The sequence below is a fragment of the Trachypithecus francoisi genome, unplaced genomic scaffold (assembly GCF_009764315.1).
Source record: "Trachypithecus francoisi isolate TF-2019V2 unplaced genomic scaffold, Tfra_2.0 Lachesis_group1, whole genome shotgun sequence".
NCBI classification, from domain to species: Eukaryota; Metazoa; Chordata; class Mammalia; order Primates; family Cercopithecidae; genus Trachypithecus; species Trachypithecus francoisi.
In genome coordinates, this window is record NW_022681454.1 from 124830023 (window position 1) to 124842285 (window position 12263).

Consider the following 12263-nt stretch of genomic DNA (forward strand, 5'->3'; position numbering starts at 1 on the left):
GACTTTATCAACATTCTTTGGCAGGAATTTTTATTTTTATTTTTATTTTTATTTATTTATTTATTTTTTGAGGAGGAGTCTCGCTCTGTCGCCCGGACTGGAGTGCAGTGGCCGGATCTCAGCTCACTGCAAGCTCCGCCTCCTGGGTTTACGCCATTCTCCTGCCTCAGCCTCCCTAGTAGCTGGGACTACAGGCGCCTGCCACCTCGCCCGGCTAGTTTTTGTATTTTTAGTAGAGACGGGTTTCACCGTGTTAGCCAGGATGGTCTCAATCTCCTGACCTCGTGATCCGCCCGTCTCGGCCTCCCAAAGTGCTGGGATTACAGGCTTGAGCCACCGCGCCCGGCCTTAATTTTTTTTTTAATCCAGCCTACTTTTCTTTAGATTAATGCATGTTGGTTGTATTATTGTAAGTCTTCTTTTTCTCTTCCTGCTGAAAGGCTGTTTCACTATTTGATAAAATTTGTACTAATGGTGGTGGGTATTTGGATTGTTTCTTGTTTTTTTGATATTAAAGTGCTACCGTGAACATTTTAATGCATGTTTTCCAGCACTCAAGTACAAGAGGCTCTCTAGGGTAATTTTTTCAGACTACAGACTATAGTCTGTGAGTGGGTTATGAAATCAGTATATTGGTTCATGATAAGGTTTTTAAAAACCTAGAGTGCTTCACATAGTAAATTTTAAAATGATATGTGTTTAAATTATAAAATTTTTTGTAAGTGTACTTGTATGTGAAATACATAAGGCTTACTTACAGATTAAGGCAGAAATGTTTGAAAAAGTGGCTGGGCACGATGGTGCACGCCTGTAATCCCCACACTTTGGGAGGGGGAGGTGGGTGGATCGCTTGAGCTCAGGAGTTCAAGACCAGCCTGGGCAACATAGTGACACCTCATCTCTATTTAAAAAAAAACAGAGGCCGGGCACGGTGGCTCAAGCCTGTAATCCCAGCACTTTGGGAGGCCGAGGCGGGCGGATCACGAGGTCAGGAGATAGAGACCATCCTGGCTAACACGGTGAAACCCTGTCTCTACTAAAAAATACAAAAAACTAGCCGGGCGAGGTGGCGGGCGCCTGTAGTCCCAGCTACTCAGGAGGCTGAGGCAGGAGAATGGCGTAAACCCGGGAGGCAGAGCTTGCAGTGAGCTGAGATCCGACCACTGCACTCCAGCCTGAGGCGACAGAGCGAGACTCTGTCTTAAAAAAAAAAAAAGAGAGAAAAAGACTGTTTTAGGTCTAAGCATTGAGGATGGAGCTATGGAATCTAGGGTAATGGTCTCAGTGAGGGTGATTTTTTTTTTCCCCATAGAGTCATTTGACATTGGAGATATTTGTTACTGGTTGTCACAACTGAGGGAGTGAGTGGGTGCTACTGGCATTTAGTAGGTGGTGGTATGGATGATGCCAAACATCCTGTAGTCCACAGAACAGGCCCCCACACCAAAGTCTAAAGTGCTAAGGTTGTAAAACCTTTTCTCTAGGATTTGCATATCTTCACATTAATTAGATTATTCCAAGTTGATTTTCAAAGTAGATATACCTGTTTTCAACCTTATTAGCAATATACGAATGTTCTACCTGTTTTTTTGAGACAGAGTCTCACTCTGTTACCTAGGCTTCAGTGCAGAGGCGAGATCTCGGCTCACTGTAACCTCTGCCTCCCAGGTTCAAGTGATTCTCCTGCCTCAGCCTCCCAAGTAGCTGGGATTACAGGCGCCCACCACCATGCCTGGCTAATTTTTGTATTTTTAGTAGAGATGGGGTTTCACCATGTTGGCAAGGCTGGTCTCAAACTCCTGACCTCAAGTGATCGGCCCCCCCTCAGCCCCGCAAAGTGCTGGGATTATAGGTGTGAGCCACCACACCTGGCTAATGTTAAACCTTTTTAAACTTTGTCCACATTTCATATTACAGACATTAAAATATTTGTTGTACTAGGGCAAATAAAGAGCCTTTCATTGTCTTAATTAGTATTTCTTATAGTCAGTAAGGCTGAGCACTGCTTTCTTTTTTCTTTTTTTTGATTCTGAGATGGAGTCTTGTTCTCTTGCCGAGGCTGGAGTGCAGTGGCAGGGTGTTGGCTCACTGCAACCTCCGCCTCCCAGGTTCAAACAATTTTTCTGCCTCAGCCTACCAAGTAGCTGGGATTACCGGCCCTCCACCATCACGCCTCACTAATTTTTTGTATTTTTGGTAGAGACAGGATTTTGCCATGTTTCCCAAGCTGGTCTTGAACTCGTGAGCTCAAGCAGTTTGCCTGTCTCAGCCTACCAAAGTGCTGGTATTACAAGCATGAGCCACCACACCGGGCCTCTTTTTATGGTTTCTTTTTTTTTTTTTTTTTTTGAGAGGGAATCTCGCTCTGTAGCCCAGGCTGGAGTGCAGTGGCGCAATCTTGGCTCACTGCAACCCCTGCCTCCCAGGTTCAAGTGATTCTCCTCCATCAGCCTCTTGAGTAGCTGGGATTACAGGTGTGTGCTACGGTGCCCGGCTAATTTTTGTATTTTTAGTAGAGGCGGTATTTCACTATGTTGGCCAGGCTGGTCTCCAGCTCCTGACCTCAGTTGATCCGCCCACCTCGGCCTCCCAGAGTGCTGGGATTACCGGCCTGAGCCACTGTGCCCGGCCTTGTATGATTATTGACTCACTGGTAGGCAGCGTTTTCAGTATTTATTGTCCACTTGCATTTTTTTGCCCTGCTTGTATTTTAGATATTTTCCCCATTGAGTGGTTGTATGTGTGTCTGTGTGTGTGTGTGTGTGTGTGTGTGTGTGTGTGTGTTGCATGAGAGAGTGGTATGGTTCTTACATGTACTCTAGATAGAATTTCTGTATTTCACTTCAGATATCTTAATTTGTTTTGTGTTTTCATTTCCTTTTTACTTTATAAGGAATGTCATTTACTTTTTTTTTTTTTTTTTGAGGCGGAGTCTCGCTCTGTCGCCCGGACTGGAGTGCAGTGGCCAGATCTCAGCTCACTGCAAGCTCCGCCTCCCGGGTTTCCGCCATTCTCCTGCCTCAGCCTCCCTAGTAGCTGGGACTACAGGCGCCCGCCACCTCGCCCGGCTAGTTTTTGTATTTTTAGTAGAGACAGGGTTTCACCGTATTAGCCAGGATGGTCTCGATCTCCTGACCTCGTGATCCGCCCGTCTCGGCCTCCCAAAGTGCTGGGATTACAGGCTTGAGCCACCGCGCCCGGCCAGGAATGTCATTTACTTAAATAGAACCATCCTTAAATATTTTGTGAGAAGTGTTTTTTAGGAGTTTTATACAGTACAAATTAGTAGTCTTGGAATTTCTTGAATCTTTATCAGCACAATCTTAATAAAACTATCTCTTTATCTTTCTAATATGTGATTTTACTTGTTAGAATGTATTCTTCATATGCCAATACTTTTTAGGCTCTGTTTTATGCTAGAGATATTTTTGATAAATTCTTGTTGGATCTCTTCAGTTTGTATCCATCTGAAAAATGCCTGGCTACTGTTAATTAGTGACGAAGTGGAAGAAGGTGGCCACTATGTTTTCATAAAGACAATCATGTTATTTTACTTGGCAAATCGAAGTATATAAAAATATTTTTATTTTTAAAAGGTTGGAGGCGAGATAGAGAAAAAAGAGATGATCAAGATGAAGTTTCCAGTGTGAGAAGTGAGGGTGGTAATATCCGAGGTTCCTTTAGAGGTCGAGGAAGAGGCCGAGGACGGGGAAGAGGACGAGGCAGAGGAAATCCTCGATGTATGACATAATTTTTGTTTTGTTAAATTAGATAAACTTTGAAAAAAATAGAGCAACTATCCTCTATTATGTTTTAACTAATTTTCTTTGTCTGGTAATAGATGGTTTTATGTTTGTTAACCTTTGAAGTTCTTCACTTTATCCATAGTAACTATTTTTTTTCTAATATGTGATTACCTTTCTTTTTCTTTATTCACATCAAGTGAACTTTGATTATTCATATGGTTATCAAGAACATGGTGAAAGGACTGATCAACCATTTCAAACAGAACTTAATACCAGTATGATGTATTACTATGATGATGGTACAGGTGTACAGGTGTATCCTGTGGAAGAAGCATTGCTTAAAGAGTATATTAAGCGTCAAATGTAAGTGGATGTTTGATGTAAGCAGATGGGATAGCAAAATCTGTGGCAATATCAAACTTTAATGTTACTGATAATGAATATGTTATAATTTTTTTTTTTTTTTTTGAAACAGAGTCTCGCTCTGTTGCCCAGGCTGGAGTATAGTGGTATGATCTTGGCTCGATGCAGCCTCTGCCTCCCGGGTTCAAGTGATTATCGTGCCTCAGCCTCCTGGGTAGTTGGGATTACAGGCACATGCCACCACACCTGGCTAATTTTTGTAGTTTTAGTAGAGAACGGGTTTCGCCATGTTGGCCAGGCTGGTATTGAACTCTCAGCCTCAGCTGATCTGCCCACCTTGGCCTCTCAAAGTGCTGGGATTATAGGTGTGAGCCACCATGCCTGGCCTGTTATAACATTTTTAAAGCTACTTATTAGTAAAGGTTGGAAAATGCTAAAAATTATTTTGATTATATATTTTGAGGGAATATGATTAAAATAGGTATTTGAAAAATTTTATATTTGGTTTATGTTGTTTATATAAGTCTCCTGGCTTCTATACTATTTAGATATTTTTCTCCTTAAAGGAGATTAGGTAAAATGTTATTGCATAATATGAATAAATATAAGACTGTAAAGCTTCTCTATATATACTTGAAATTGAACAACTAAAATTTGGCTTATTATTTGCCAGTAGATGTTTATATTAGAATTTGCAAATGAACATAAATAACAAAATATTTTAATTTTCTTCTTAGCAATTGACTTCTGAATTCTAAATTTTTTTTTACCTTCTGAGTTTTTCTTTGTGACATGTAATTAAATGGGGACTACCTTATATGTTAGTTCAGACTTCTTACTCTAGTTCTCATAGTAGTTGCTTTTTGGGTACTGAATGTGAAGTCAGGAGAATATCAGCTGTATTTTCTGAAAGGAAAAACAAACCCTATGCGTATTAGTATTATATAGGATATTTTGCTTATTTATAGGCAAGAGAAAAATGTTGCCAAGCAGTTTGCACAACCAATTTGTTAAAACTTGAAATTTTTCTCTCCTTACAAGGTGAAGGAAAAGGGCTATTTTTGAAAGGGCATAAGCATTTTAGAATCATCTATTTTTCCGAAATAAAATAGACTCTACTCTGTTACTAGAAAATTTCTTTGTCATCATCAGCCAGGTACCTTCCTGGGTTGCCTTCATGGTGGATCCAATTTGCTTACAGTGTGGAGCAACTTGTTTATTTTGTTCTTGCTTCTTTTGTTACAGTTGATGCAAACACTGAAGAAAAGGGCCTTTTTATGGGCAGAAAGTGCTTGACATGTGGCTGTCAACTTCATACCACTATTACTGTCTTTTTTGTAACTTTTGCTGCCAAGCCCCTTCTGAGACCTGACAGTGGACATGCAACTCCATGTCAGGATAATCGGCCTCCAGTGCTCATACAAGTGAGGGAGGAGCAGAGCTACTTCAGTGTTGACAAAATTTCTGATCATGCAGTGTAGAATCCAGAGCCTCTAAGGTAGGACTTGATGATGTCCCTAGGACACTGAGCAAAATGTCAGACATGGCATTGGTCATGCCTCTTTTTTTGGTTGATCTAGCAGTAGGGGTTTTGGCAAATGTTAGTAGAGCACTAGGTTTAGTGTGGCTTATTATTATTACCATTATTTGATTAGTGGAGATGTGGCTTTGAAGGAGTTGTGCTTTTTACCTTATATTATTTGGTTTCTAATATATAGATAGGCTGATTGATTAAGATTTTGATTTTCTTTTTGAGAAGTCACCAAAAGTTTTCCTGACTATGAAGCCTAAAAGTATTCAAAATGGTTGAAGGTCTTTTTTTAAACTTTTTTTTTTTTTTTTTTTTTTTGAGACGAAGTTTTGCTCTTGTTGTGCAGGCTGGAGTGCAATGGCACGATCTCGGCTCACTGCAACGTCTGCCTCCCGGGTTCAAGCGATTCTCCTGCCTCAGCCTCCCGAGCAGCTGTGATTACAGGCATATGCCACCACGCCCAGCTAATTTTTGTATTTTTAGTAGAGACGGGGTTTCATCTTTCTGGTCAGGCTGGTCTCGAACTCCTGACCTTGTGATCCGCCCTCCTTGGCCTCCCAAAGTGCTGGGATTACAGGCGTGAGCCACCATGCCTGGCCTACTTACTTGTTTTTAATATTTTAAGTGAAAATTTATATTAATTGTTTGTGATGTCAGCATTAAAATGTAAAGATCTTGATTATTTCTAGCTGTGATAATCACTCTTGGCACTGAGAGATGACAGATTTGCAGCTCTTTAGAGGTTTTTTCCTTTTTTCTTTTTTTTTTTTGAGGCATTGTCTCACTCTGTCACCCAGGATGGAGTACAGCAGTGCAATCTCAGCTCACCTCAACCTCCGCCTCCTGAGTTCAAGCAATTCTCCTGCCTTAGCCTCTCGAATAGCTGGGATTACGGGCGCGTGACACTGTGCCCAGCTAATTTTTGTATTTTTATTATAGACAGGGTTTTGCCATGTTCACCCGGCTGGTCTCGGATACCTGAGCTCAAAGTGGTCCACACATCTCAGCCTCCCAAAGTTCTGGGATTATAGGCGTGAGCCACCGTGCCTGGCTGGGACAGTTTATTATTGATTTAGGGAAGTTCACATCTCACAGCTAAGACCAGTTGTAACTTGTGACTAAATCAAATGTCTTAATGTCTGAAATTTTTGAATTTTTTTTTTTCTTTTGAGATGGAGTTTTGCTGTTGTCAACCAGGCTGGAATGCAATGGTGCAATCTCGGCTCACTGCAATCTCCGCCTCCCAGGTCCAAGTGATTCTCCTGCCTCAGCCTCCCAAGTAGCTGGGATTACAGGCAGGCAACACCATGCCCGACTAATTTTGTATTTTTAGTAAAGTCGGGGTTTCACCATGTTGGTCAGGCTGGTCTCGGATTCTTGACCTCAGGTGATCCACCCGCCATGGCCTCCCAACATGTAGAAATGACAGGCATGAGCCACCACGCCCTGCATGAAATTTTAGAATTTTAACACATGTATTATGTATCTACCACATGCCAGACGTTATGAATAAGGCTTTTGAGGTGTAACAACCATCAGAATATTCATTTCTTTAGGACTTAGATTTTTTTCCTTCAGTGTTTAAAAAGAGTAAATGAGGCCAGGACGAGGTGACTCACTCCTGTAATCCCAGCACTTTGGGAGGTCAAGGCAGGTGGATCATCTGAGGTCAGGAGTTCGAGACCAGGCTGGCCAACATAGTGAAACCCCATCTCTACTAAGAATACAAAAATTAGCCGGGCAAGGTGGCACATGCCTGTAGTCCCAGCTACTCAGGAGAGTGAGGCAGGAGAATTGCTTGAACCTGTGAGGTGGAGGCTGCAGTGAGCTGAGATCATGCCATTGCACTCCAGCCTGGGCAATAAGAGTGAAACTCCATCTCAAAAAAAAAAGAGTAAATGATTTACTAGTGTTACTGAGATGTCAGTAGTATTTCAGTAGTCTTTGAGAGAGTTTTGCACTCTGACAATTGGATAAATATCAAACTATTAAAGGAAATTTTGGATATTTACTTTTTTTTTTTTTTTTGAGACGGAGTCTCGCTCTGTCACCTGGGCTGGAGTGCAGTGGCCGGATCTGGGCTCACTGCTAGCTCCGCCTCCCGGGTTTACGCCATTCTCCTGCCTCAGCCCCCTGAGTAGCGGGGACTACAGGCGACCGCCACCTCGCCCGGCTAGCTTTTTTAATTTTTTAGTAGAGACGGGGTTTCACGTGTTAGCCAGGGTGGTCTCTATCTCCTGACCTCGTGATCCGCCCGTCTCGGCCTCCCAAAGTGCTGGGATTACAGGCTTGAGACACCGCGCCCGGCCGGATATTTACATTCTTAAAATAAGTTGATTTATTTTCTTCCCCTTGAGTAAAAGGTAGCTGAAAACCAGTTTTCAGTTATAGATGCCTTTTTTTCAAAGATAGAATTTGGTCCGTATACTTCAAGGGCATCTTTAGTCACTGAGTTTTATACCCCAAAATGTGAGCCGGTTTGTTTTCCCATAACTTGTATACCGTGTTTGAAAACTTTCTTTGTGATCTGGAAATAGTGTAGGATTATTTTATTTATTTATTTATTTATTTGAGACGGAGTCTCGCTCTGCTGCCCAGGCTGAAGTGCAGTGGCCGGATCTCAGCTCACTGCAAGCTCCGCCTCCCGGGTTTACGCCATTCTCCTGCCTCAGCCTTCGGAGTAGCTGGGACTACAGGCGCCCGCCACATCGCCCGGCTAGTTTTTTGTATTTTTTAGTAGAGACAGGGTTTCACCGTGTTAGCCAGGATGGTCTCTATTTCCTGACCTCGTGATCTGCCCGCCTCGGCCTCCCAAAGTGCTGGGATTACAGGTTTGAGCCACCACGCCCCGCCAGTTTGTGTTTTTCAAGAGAAGATAAGACATCTAATCATTTTCTATATTTTTGCCTCCATGTGCCTCATGGTGTCAAGGATATTCCTTCTTTAGCTATATTCTGTTATACCTTAATGTCTTTTCTCTTTTTGTTGTTTTTTTGAGATGGAGTCTGGCTCTGTTGCCCAGGCTAGAGTGCAGTGTCATAATCTTGGCTCACTGCAAGCTCTGCCTCCCAGGTTCCTGCCATTCTCCTGCCTCAGCCTCCCGAGTAGCTGGGACTACAGGCTCCCACCACCACACCCAGCTAATTTTTTCTATTTTTAGTAGAGACAGAGTTTCACTGTGTTAGCCAAGGATGATCTTGATCTCCTGACCTTGTGATCCGCCCGCCTCAACCTCCCAAAGTGCTGGGATTATAGGCGTGAGCCACCACGGCCAGCTAATGTCTTTTATTATTATTTTTAGACAGTCTTGCTCTGTCGCCCAGGCTGGAGTATAGTGGCATGGTCCCTGTTCACTGCAACCTCTGCCTCCCGGGTGCAATCAGTTCTCCTGCCTCAGCCTCCCGAGTAGCTGGGATTACAGGCACCTGCCACCATGCCCAGCTAGTTTTTGTTTTTTAGTAGAGATGGGGTTTCCCCATATTGGTTAGGCTGGTCTTAAACTCCTGACCTCAAGCAATCCACCTGCCTTGGCCTCTGAAGGTGCTGGGATTACAGACGTGAGCCACCTCACCGGGCCACCCTTAATGTCTTATAGTCTATCTATCAAAGAAAGAAGCATGGAGGACTTAAATCATTCAAAATATATATGTGCACATATGCCTGTGTGTTCACTAAGTTTTTTTTTTTTTTGAGATGGAGTTTTGCTCTTGTTGTCCAGGCTTGAGTGCAATGGCGTGATCTTGGCTCACTGCAACGTTTGCCTCCTGGGTTCAAGGGATTCTCCCACCTCAGCCTCCTGAGTAGCTGGGATTACAGGCATGCGCTAACACACCTGGCTAATTTTGTATTTTTAGTGGAGACAGGTTTTCTCTATGTTGGTCAGGCTGGTCTTGAACTCCCGACCTCAGGTGATTCGCCTGTCTCAGCCTCCCCAAGTGCTGGGATTACAGTCATGAGCTACCGCGCCTGGCCATGTTCACTAAGTTTTTAACTAAGCATTGTGCTGGTTACTAGGCTTCAGAAGTGTTAAACATGTCAGTACTTTGTCAATTTAGAAAACAAAATGAACTACTTTTCTGTATGCAAATTTGACAAAGGATACTTCCAGTATACCATTCTTCTCAGTGACTGGGAAAAAATTGGCAGGCATTATGCTAACATGTGATTAGCTTTGTTATCTAATACTTAAATGAAACAAGTAGAAGTGGCTTTGTAAAGATTTTCATCTAATTAACTCATTAAAATCAATTATTGAACTATCTTAAAGTAAAATGAGCAGGTTAATTCTTTATATTTAGTGAAGCTGATCTAAATAGAAGTTATTAAGTTTTTGGAAAATAATCAGTATTTTCAGTATAAGAGAAATTAATTCAGTAGGGTTTTTTGCTATCTTATATGTTTACCCTATCTATGTTGTATTAGACCTATACATATTGTTAGCCAAATTACAATATTTTCATGTTAATGATTGGTTTTCACAGTTAGTGTGTGAGCAGTAGAAATATTTATTTTCTACTGAATAAATGTATGAAATTCTAATTTCTCTTTTCAGTGAATATTACTTCAGTGTAGAAAATTTGGAACGAGACTTCTTTCTTCGGGGAAAGATGGATGAACAAGGTTTCTTGCCTATTTCCCTGATTGCTGGTTTTCAGCGTGTTCAGGCTCTCACTACAAACCTTAATCTCATCTTAGAGGTAATTGCTCATTTGAAGAACAATTTGTACTTTCCACTCAAATTTCCTTTGTACCTAAAACTTCTCTAAAAAACAGAGTATTAAAAACAGATAATCTATAGTTACTGAGGCTCAGACAGCGTTCCATGACGTTTTTCTGTTTTGTAAAACCTTCATAAATGTCTAACCTTGGAAACCCCTGAAAGTATTGCTAATGATGTTACTACATATTTTCTCCTTCCCCTCCCCCTCAATTAGTCAACCTGTTTTAAACCTGATCCTTCAAACTTTAACCCTTTTGAACATTCTTGGTCCTTAAAACTTCTTCAGGGCTGGGCGTGGTGGCTCACGCCTGGGCGATAGAGTGCGACAACACAATCAAACAAAAATTTCTTCAGGTTACTGTAAAAAAGCATGTGTTCCCATATGTATTTTTGTATATAATATATATTTATTATTGTGTATATATATATATATATATATATATTTTTTTTTTTTTTTTTTTCTCCCCGGACAGTCTCGCTCTGTTGCCCAGGCTGGAGTGCAGTGGCACGATCTCGGCTCACCACAACCTCCACCTTCCGGGTTCAAGCGATTTTGCTGCCTCAGCCTCCTGAGTAGCTGGGACTACAGGCACGCACCATCATGCCTGGCTACTTTTTGTATTTTAGACTTGGCTTCACTATCTTGGCCAGGCTGGTCTCAGACTCCTGACCTCGTGATCCACCCACCTCCGTCTCCCAAAATGCTGGGATTGCAAGTGTGAGCCATCATGCCCAGCCGTTCCCACTTATTGAAAGGCTAATTTAAAATAGTCCTTCTGGCTGGGCATGGTGGCTCATGTCTGTAATCCCAGCACTTTGGGGGAAAAAAAAAAATCTCTCATCTGGCCTGTTTCTAGAAATCCTTTCGACATCTTTTTTTTTTTTTTTTTTTTCTAGCCAGTTTCTTTCCCTACACACAGCCCTTGGTAACCACAATCACTAATCTGCTTTTTTTTTTTTTTGAGACAGAGTCCCATTCTGTTGCCCAGTGTGGAGTGCAGTGGTACAATCTTGGGCCACTGCAACTTCCACCTCCCAGGTTCAAGCGATTTTCCTGCCTCAGCCTCCCAAGTAGCTGGGATGACTGGAGTGCGCCACCATACCCAGCTAATTTTTGTGTTTTTAGTAGAGACAGGGTTTCCCCATGTTGGCCAGGCTGGTCTTGAACTTCTTACCTCAGGTGATCCACCTGCCTTGGCTTCCCCAAATGTTGGGGTTATAGATGTGAGCCACCACGCCTTTCCACTAGTCTGCTTTTTATCCCTATACTTCTATAGCTTTGCATTTTCCAGACTATCATAAAATTTTAAAAGTTGTAGCCTTTTGTTTCTGATTTTTCAGTTAGTATAGTGCTTTTGAGATTCACCTATGTTGCATGTAGCAGTAGTTTGTTCTTTCATATTGCTGACTAGTATTCCATGATGTGGATATACCACAGTTCATGCATTCACATGTTGGTGGACATTCAGATTGTTTATGGTTTTGGAGAGTATGAGTAAAGCATGAAGATCTTTATAGGGATATATATATATATATATATATATTTCTGTTGGATAAATAGTATTGTGATTGCTGGAAAAAAATATAGTAAGTATATGCTTATCTTTATAAGAAAATGCCAACCTATCGTCCAAAGTGACTTTACCATTTTACATTCCCACCATTATGTATGGGACTTGTTCCTCAGTCTTATCATGGCTTATATTGTCAGTTTTTTGAATAATAGATATGTAGTGGTTTCTCATCGTGGGCTTTTTTGGCTTTTTTTTTGGACAAAGTTTCATTTTTGCTCTTGTTGCCCAGGCTGGAGTGGAGTGCAATGCCATGATCTTGGCTCACTGCAACCTCCACCTCCTGGGTTCAAGCAGTTCTCCTGCCTCAGCCTCCCACGTATCTGGGATTA

At 41.9% G+C, this 12263-nt stretch overlaps 1 protein-coding gene across 13 annotated transcripts in view; it reads left to right on the forward strand.

Annotated features, from left to right (window-relative positions):
- LARP1B (La ribonucleoprotein 1B) overlaps positions 1–12263 on the forward strand; it is a 158554-nt gene that overhangs the window by 23825 nt on the left and 122466 nt on the right. For 10 of the 13 annotated variants that reach the window (XM_033215237.1, XM_033215232.1, XM_033215234.1 and 7 more), the window contains 3 exons: positions 3597–3740; positions 3944–4109; positions 10193–10337. In XM_033215237.1, coding sequence (XP_033071128.1) covers positions 3597–3740; positions 3944–4109; positions 10193–10337 — 455 coding nt within the window. Of the gene's footprint in view, positions 1–3596; positions 3741–3943; positions 4110–5354; positions 5608–10192; positions 10338–12263 lie in introns of those variants that run through there. The other 3 variants (XM_033215240.1, XM_033215238.1, XM_033215241.1) reach the window with 3 other exon arrangements.